General features: G+C 45.0%; 1 protein-coding gene across 1 annotated transcript in view; it reads left to right on the plus strand.

The window, feature by feature from the left end:
- The window catches only part of srm (spermidine synthase), a gene marked incomplete at its 5' end in the record, with an annotated part of 15222 nt that extends 10925 nt beyond the window's left edge, over positions 1-4297 (plus strand). The window contains 3 exons of the mRNA XM_079742269.1: positions 3615-3760; positions 3947-4069; positions 4263-4297. Of these exons, the coding sequence (XP_079598395.1) occupies positions 3615-3760; positions 3947-4069; positions 4263-4280 (287 nt within the window). The 3' untranslated portion in view covers positions 4281-4297. The remainder of the gene's footprint in view (positions 1-3614; positions 3761-3946; positions 4070-4262) is intronic.
- Between the last annotated feature and the right edge of the window lie 4723 nt (positions 4298-9020).

The following is a 9020-nucleotide window of genomic DNA, read 5'->3' on the forward strand; positions in this document are numbered from 1 at the left end:
AAACGTTGGGGGGGCCAGACGCACATCCACTGAAACATGAGCTGTCAGATCCGTCTGGTCCCCAGGACAGATTGGGCGTGCATCGTGATCCAGTTTCATGTGGTCGCATGTGTGGAGAAATTATGGACAGATAACTTGGCTATGCGATTAAAATCTCACCCAATCCATCCGTCGACCATGAAGTAACCTAATAATGCTTAGATGGCTCTCCAGTGGTGTAAATGTGGGTCCCTATGCATAGGGCAAAAACTTTAGGAATTCAAAAGTTACTTCTCGTAGAACACTTCTTGACCACAAAGTATTGGGCAGCATTATACGAAGCTTCTCCAATGAAAACTAGGGATGAGGATCATTAATATTTATTGATATCGATACTCCTTAACGATCCGAGTCTTTATCGGTACCACTATCGATTCTTTACTATTAATTGGTGGAAATACAACCCGTTTTTAGTGATGAGGAAAATATTTAGGAAATAAATAGTTGTATTTTAAATTAAATATGTAATTCTTAATAAATATTGACATCAGTAGTTTTAATTATATATACAAAAATGATTAGAGCACTATACAACTGTATTACCGTATTTTCCGCACTATAAGGCGCACTTAAAAGCCGGTAATTTTCTCAAAAAACGACAGTGCGCCTTATAATCCGGAGCGCCTTATATATGGATCAATTGGTTAATTGGTTGATCCATACTGGTTGTAAACGGCGCTCTGTCAAAATGTTTCAGTATGAAAAACCAATAAAAACAATTTAATAATAATAATAAAATGTTTCACTACGACTACGATAAAGCCACACCGCTTGCAGCATTACGGCTATCGTAGTCAGTGCACACAGCATTTTACTGCGCTTACTCACGGAAGGTCACACTATACGATCACAGAGCCAGGAAATCGGGCGGAAGACTGGCCACACTACAAGATTCGAGGGTGCGATGCTCTACTTTGTATCATTCACATTTGCAAGATATTTAAAAAATCTAAGGTTTGGAACTGCGTAATTGTGTTTTACTTTTTTGTCATAAAGGTTCCAGTTTTATATCTGCTAAATGCAGCAACTCGTCCTCACAGTTGCGTTGCGCGTGACGAGCTATACAATTAGCACAGCTCCATCTAGTGGATGCATAACGCATCCCCAGTCAAACGTTTGACTGCAGTATCTTCTCTGCTATGCGCCTTATAATCCGGTGCGCCCTATTTATGAAAAAAGTTCTAAAATAGGTCATTCATTGAAGGTGCGCCTTATAATCCGGTGCGCGTTATAGTGCGGGAAATACGGTAGTAATAAAGAAACATGAGTAATACAGTATTACTCGTGTTTCTCACCAAAAACTCAATTGACTGTTTCTCTATGTTACATTTGAACGCATCATGATAACCTAACAGTCGTACTGAGCCAACCTCAACACATCATCACGCAGCACATCTGAAACTTTATTTACTTTTCAAGATAACTAGCTTGTATGCTGCTGATTACAACACCGATTTCACAATTGGATTACTATTTTTAACTGACGGGAATAGCGACAATGTCTGCGTGTGCGATTACCGCTCGTACTTTGAGTGGACGATGAAGACGGGCCCGTCTGGTGCGACAGGAGAAGGAGGAGACAGGAGGAGTCTTTTCAACTCGGAGACAGTCGAAGGTTCTGCATTTGGCCTTTCTTTGATGCACAATGTTAATGTGCTTGGCCATTGAGGTTTTGTTGCCCCCTTTACAATAAATGATTTTCGCCCGTTCAGCCATCGACCGAGTAAAGTTAACGACCAGACTTCACTTGTTTCACTTGTAATACCCGTTTGCTTTCAATTCCATTCGAAAACATTGGCGGACACGCTGCAGTGATTGGATTGATTTGATTTAAATGCCGTGACGCGACTCGAGGGACACGATATTACGTTACAGGACCTACGGGACAAAGAAAATAATCAATGAGCGACGGGACTCGATAGTGGTATTGATAAGCCCAAATGTTAATGATAATTCGGGTTATGAAAAAAGTGGAACCGGGTCCTTGATAGAACCGGGTTTCGATCCCCATCCCAAATGAAGACATGATGTTGCACCACTTTTTTTTTTTTAGGGAAATTACACAAAGTATATCGGCTCCAAAATGTTTTAATATTGTCCATAGTGGAGCATCATTTGTTAGGGTTAACTTTGTACCAATTCAACCAATACAGTGCAGATATGAGTTAGTTCTCAGCTATCCGGGCTCAAAAGTCCAGTAAACCGGACATCGTCCCTGACCTGTAAATGGATCACGGGTGGATGTATGGCACTGGAGGTGGTTGGAAAGAGGAGCATGTCCCAGCTAGATGAAGCTCATCAATAGTGAGGACCTCCAACATCTCCCCACGTGGTGGAGGTAGAATCTAGGGTGGGTGCTAGACAAGAAGGGTTCCTGGCAATTAGACATGGTGACCTGGAACAGCGTTCTGTTATCATATCCATGCATAGATTTTATCAAAAGGTATCAAGTTTGTTATTGACAGAACCATTGCCCTGGTATGGAGAGTCATCCTTCTTTCCGGTCCGACCGAGGCGGCCTGTGTACATAACTGGTCCAGCCAAATACCGATAGTTCGGAGATCGCAGGCCCGACAGTCTAACGGCCAATCCCTACATCTGATTTAGATCTGCAAAGGTAGCTGTGTTTAAATGAAAATGGCCGTTATGCTAAAGTCTATATTAAATTATTTTATGATGCAGTAAAGACAATTATACGATACGTATATATTGTTCCATGAAAGGCATTTAGTTCAAGATCAATCTGGTCATAAATGATGTTTGGTATTGGACTGAAGGAATATGAAGCTAACCCCACCCTGGTCTGTTCTCAACCTTGGCTCCAGTCAGTTCTATTTGTATAGCTTTTCACACCATGGTTCCAGGCTGAAAGGGCTTCACAGGCCCGCGATAAACCACCCACCGTAACCCTTAGTCCTCCTAAGAGCCCGGAAACGCTCTCCAGATCACGGGGAAGAAAGCCTTGATGGGAGAACCGGAGGTTGATCCCTCGTGGGCTGGAGGGCGATAGGTGCTGATGGATGGACATAATGGAGGTGCTGTGTGCCACCTCATAACTCTGTAGAGATGGTATGGGTGTCTCTGTTTCCTGCTCTGTCACTAGGCAGTTGTTTTGGTATATTTAGCAGAAGGTTGAATCCTGTGCTCGCAATGTTCGTCGCTATTAAATGTCAAGTCGGGATGTCTGGTCGATCCGACGTTCCCTTTTTTTTGATTGGTTGTGCCAGATGGAACACAATTTTATATAGCTTGCTTTACAACCAATCACGGTTACATTTTTGTGAACACTATTGGGTTAATGTGGCTACTAGCGATATAAATGCATGGTAATGCCCCCCACTGACAGATGACTATTCATTCCTTTAGAAATAAACCTTCCTCCCAATAAACCACTTCTGTGGCGCTGCCGCTAAAAGAACTCGCCTGCAATGTTATTGACGCTCAATTGATGTGTCGCACTTTTCAATCTCGAAACGCATCTCGAGGAGGGCAAAAAATAACCCATGGACATGTTGTTTCCCCTCTCCCCCCGTCCCGTCCCCCCCCCCCCCCCCCCCCCCCCCCCCCTCCCCCAGGAGAGTGCCAGTGGCTTCATTTGGAGCTCATCAAGGAGATGCGGACCTTCTGCAAGACTCTATTCCCCGTGGTGGAGTACGCATACTGCACCATCCCCACCTATCCCAGTGGCCAGATAGGCTTCATGCTCTGCAGTAAAAACACAGTGAGTGTGGTGGCCGTCTCCCCCCCCTCCTCCATCATCTGGAGCCCATCTCTCACCTCATTGGCTGCGGGATGATACGGAGCGGCAGTAGTTTAACCTAAGGCCGTCGCCGCTCCCTCGCCCGTCTGTCCGTCCGCGCTCCGGCGGGGCGGACGCTGATGCCGATGATTACTTTTTCTAAAACAGGGAACAAATTTCCGGGAGCCGGTGAAGGAGCTGTCACACGAGGAGGTGGAGAGTATGAACCTCAAGTATTACAACTCCGGAGTGCATCGGGCGTCTTTCATCCTCCCCGAGTTCGCCAGAAAGGTGTGTGTGTGTGTGTGTGTGTGTGTGTGTGTGTGTGTGTGTGTGTGTGTGTGTGTGTGTGTGTGTGTGTGTGTGTGTGTGTGTGTGTGTGTGTGTGTGTGTGTGTGTGTGTGTGTGTGTGTGTGTCGGTTCTCCCAGGGTGACTTCCTGACATTCCCTCACATGTCAAACTTTGATTTGTTTTTCTTGACAGGTTCTCAGCTCTGTCTGAGCCCCCTAACAACACGCCCCCCCCCCCCCCCCCCCCCCCCCCCCCCGGATCCTCTGGAGAGAGAGAGAGGCCGAACGAGAGGGGAAGATATTATTTGACGGACCTGGCCAGGAAATGTAAATAAAATAGGAGGAAATGGCTTAAATACTCCTGGGCCAGGGAGAGCCACAGGAGAGAGGATAACAGAGCATACAACCCGCATTCAAAGTGACATTCTACAAGCTATTACCCATTCAGCCCCACATTGAAATCTTAAAACTGATTATTATTTCCGGTTATTCGATTTGAAGAACAGAATTGTTTTTGTTCCATTTTCACCACCACATACCTCGCTTTTAGTTTGACAGTATATGTTTTTATTTGTTTGACTATATTTTATGGCATTTGTAACCCTCTTGCCTCTTTGTATGGAATCTCATTGGCAGTGTTAAGTACGTGATCAGGGTGGTTCTGCACCATCTGGTCATGTGTTCTGGAAAAATCGGGGTTCCAATCCACCATTACGACTCTGTCAGGATAATACTGTTGTGATTTTTCTCCCATCCCATGTATTTTTTATATTATTTGTATTGGGTCAGTTGCATAACAACAAGTCAACTCCCTGTTATTGAGTCAAGACTACATATAGTGGTATTGTACGCTGCTAATGAATGAGATGATGTAACTGCTATTGTGTTTAATGTAATGTTACCGAATATTACATTGGAGTGTTATTCTGTCACCATCATGAAAATAAGATATTCACTGTATCTATCAACTGTAAATCCTCATTTAATGTTGAGAACTTTCTCACCTGATGAATGCGATCATGTTTTTATAAAGTATGAATCAATAGATGGCAAAGTTTAACCCTGTCTACATGCAGCTTTTTTGTGGCCAGCAGTTGTTTTAAAATACCCTTCATAGTAGTCTCAAACGTTTCACTTACTCGACCCGAAGAGAGATTGCGGGCTAGGATTAGTTCGAGGGAAAGCAGCAGAAAGTTCACACGCTGAACCTTTCATCCTGAGTCTCATGAACACAGAATGAAAGGTGACCAGCCTTTCTCCATTTCACAATGTCCTCCGTTTAAATGTATCTCAGCATGCGGATCACAGGGACATCGTGTTTCCTTGGGACTATGGTAGTATAAGTAACATCGTTATGGGCATTAATGCAAACCCTGATTGCTTCAAGTCCACATTTCAGGAGAAATCCCATTAATATCGATGGCAGAGAAACTCAAACAAGGCCTTTGTTAGTTTCATGACTTGGTCTAGGAAATCCATCAATCCTGAGTACAGTGCCTAAGAAGTATTCAATCCCACAGAAAGGGTAGACAATAAACCAAAACTTTGATTTGTACGTCTCCTATGCGCTTATAATTTAGCCAATTATAATCTGCAAGGCAGACTTTATAGGGTCATTTTAGGTTTTATACTTCTCCAGAAGTACTTAATGGAACTGACATCATTTAGAGTTTTACAGAGCTCTCTGGATGTATTTACCGGATTTAGTCACAAGGTGGCATACATCATTCGCTGATACTTTGGTGTCGCAACTTGCATGACATTCAATAACTATCTGAAGGAGGCCTGTTCAAACACGTGTACTACTTGAGACCAACATCCGGTAGACGTATCTAGTTTTAGAAAGCATGTAGATGAATCTAACTTTAGAAAGCATGTAGATATAGTATCTAGTTTTAGAAAGCATTGTAGATGTAGTATTCTAGAAAGCATGTAGATAGAGTATCTCGTTTTAGAAAGCATGTAGATGTGGTATCTAGTTTTAGAGAGCGTGAAGATATAGTATCTAGTTTTAGAAAGAATTCTAGATGTAATATCTCCTTCCAGTAAACGCTCGCTTTGAGGTTTTTGGTTTGGTTCTGCCGCAGCGACACATTTCGGCCATTTCATTCTGGCCTCTAGCTGCATGAACTCCAAAAGGTATACCCAAGTGTCCGGACGTACAGTGGGCGGTACCTCTCTCCGTCACCAACCAATCACAGGTAAGGACGTGTAGCGGTTGGTAGCTTTTCCCGTTACCAACCAATGACTAATTGTTTGTTAACTTCGTAAAGTAACGCTCAGACAGTTGGATCTTGGAAACTGAGCTCTGAAAGCACCTTGTGTAAACGAAGCTTGTGATAAATAATAAGATATCGATATGCACTTTCTGTTCTTACGGTTGTGCCAAATGTCCTGCTTTTTATTAACGGTAAGATGGTAACCCGGCGGCGCTGACAAGAATTAAAGATTGGTATGAATGAAAAGTTAATTTGACAACCCCACCCACGCGTGTCTTTATTTGCGACAGTCTTAATCCGATTGGGTATTGAAATTTGACATAGAACATTAATTTACCCCATATTTTAATTCAATAAGGGTCGTGTCTATCAAAAGGGCCTTTTGTGCCATGTCTGACGGGCATGTGGAGGCGGACCGCTGGTGGAATGGGAGCCGTCTCGCGGATTTACGGAGCGCTGTGCGGGTCTCCGTGTGACGTCGCGCCCTGTTTGAAGTCCATTGCAGCAGGGTCGGCATCGGGGAGGGCTCTCAGCTCTGTGGCCTCCAGGTGCTTACTGTCTTCAAACAACCTGCGTTACAAATCTGTCCATTCCATCCGTCAGCTAATCTTCGGATATGCTTAGCTCTGTGTGTTTGTGTGTGTGTGTGTGTGTCTGTGTGTGTGTGTGTGGAAAATAGGCTTTAAAAAGCGCTCGTCATATTACGCATGCAATGTATACATCGTGTAGTCAGTGTATACATTACATACTGTGCACAAACGATTATCTTGCAGTCAACTGGCTCACATTTGTGCCCACAGATTCCCTAAGAAGTTAAACAACATGCATTTTTATTTCACACAAGTGGCCTATTCGTGTCCAATAATCCTCATCGAATATTTATCGTGTTTTCCTTCTTATTAAAAATAATAAGCATTACCAGTGGCGTTCATAACCTGGTTAGGAACGCATAAAAGCAGCCTCGTCATTTACATTTAGATGACGCGTTAAATGGCGTGAGATGGAAATGGCATTTCACAAACATATCCTTTGAAGCCTTTTAGGTACACTTTGGCTGTCCTTGTAATATATTCCTATTTGGGGTCGAGGGGAATGTGTTGACTTGTTGTCAAAGCAAACTGCACCATCCGAGCAGGAAATGGCATAAAAGAAAAGAAAACACAAAGAGCCCGAGGCTGAGGTACACACTCAGTGTTTGACAGGTGTCTTTGTTTCCCCAGGTGCACCACGCCGGAGTGCAATCTTATTCAGTTATATTCTAAAACGTGTACATTTCGTTCTAAACCAGATGTCACAGCTACATTACAAACTGTATTAAATCACATCGCTAATACCGTCCCTAAAACGAGTTTTAGGGACGGTATTCCATAGAAGTCCTGCAGTGGGCCTACCAATATCCATTATCATCCTTCATTCCTACAACAATTCATCGGAATCACACTAACATTATGTCTGTGCTGCCAAATGACTCTCCAGGGATTCAATGAAAACCACAGCTTGTCACTTATAATGATGACATTCCCATTTCCATTTAGCAGACGCTTATCTCCAAAGTGACTTAGAATGGTTCATACAGCGACAGCGGAGTCAGCCACGCAGGGCGACAGGCAGCTCGTAGGGAGCAGTTAAGGTTAGGGCGTCTGACTCAGGGACACCTCGACACTCAGCCAGGAGGAGCCGGGGATTGAACTAGCAACCTTCCGGTTACCAGTCAGCCCGCTCTCCCTCCTGACCTAAGCCGACCCCTGCTTCTCCTCTTCTCTCTTCTCTCAGGCCGCTGAGCCCGAGGCCGTTCGACGCGTCAGGCAGTGTCGACCGGCAGTGAGTTCAGCTTAATGTGTGATAATTAATAGTCAGTGTGTTAGGAGGGGGGGGGGGTTCACTGTCCAGGCCAGCCGGAAGGTACTGCCTTCAAACCCCTACGCACACAGTCTAGCTGCAGGCCCGCTTAATCCGGAGGCTTTGTGCGAATTACTAACGATAATGACCCTGCAAATGGAGTCATTATCGTTTTTTAACGTCAAGACACCCTTGCTTAAAGTTGTGTACTCTACGGAGATGTACGTTTTTTTTTATTCGAGACTGCCTTACTCCCGGACCGTTCCGTCAGCCATGTTGAAGCGCCCCGTTTGACCGCCGTGGCGTCAAAGCTTAGGTCCGGTATCACCGCCGCAGTGATGCCAGAGAGTCATCGCCGTCAGGTGACGTAGCCTCGTGTTTGTCCACTTATGAGCCGTCACCGCTTCAAATCCTCCATCACCAAAAAAACAGGGGTTGATTGTTTAATGGCTCCATTTGTCTCACCCTGACCCCTCCGCTGTCCTCCCCTCCCCAAACACACACACACACACACACACACACACACACACTCACACTCACTCTCTTCCCCCTCGCCCTCCGTCTCCCACCCACTGTGTTCTACGTCAGTGGAAGACGGGGTTGGTGGGCTATAAAGGACCGGGGACTCTGAGGGGAGAGCAGTCACTTCCAGACCCAGACCAACACCTTCCCTTCAGGACGGCCAAGAGAGAGAAAGGAGTCCAGCACCCAAAGGCAGATTGTACTTTCCTTCCATCTCTTTAAAGATAATCCACCGCAGATCTGTGACCAGTGTTAGGGTAGGCTCTCTCTCTCTCTCTCTCTCTCTCTCTCTCTCGTCTCCACTTCCACGCTCAGGCTCTCCCTGCCGTCCTCTCCCGTGGTGAGTCAGTGCGCTCCGCGTCTCCGTCAGC

This window comes from Pollachius pollachius (genome assembly GCF_949987615.1).
Source record: "Pollachius pollachius genome assembly, chromosome: 8".
NCBI classification, from domain to species: domain Eukaryota; kingdom Metazoa; phylum Chordata; class Actinopteri; order Gadiformes; family Gadidae; genus Pollachius; species Pollachius pollachius.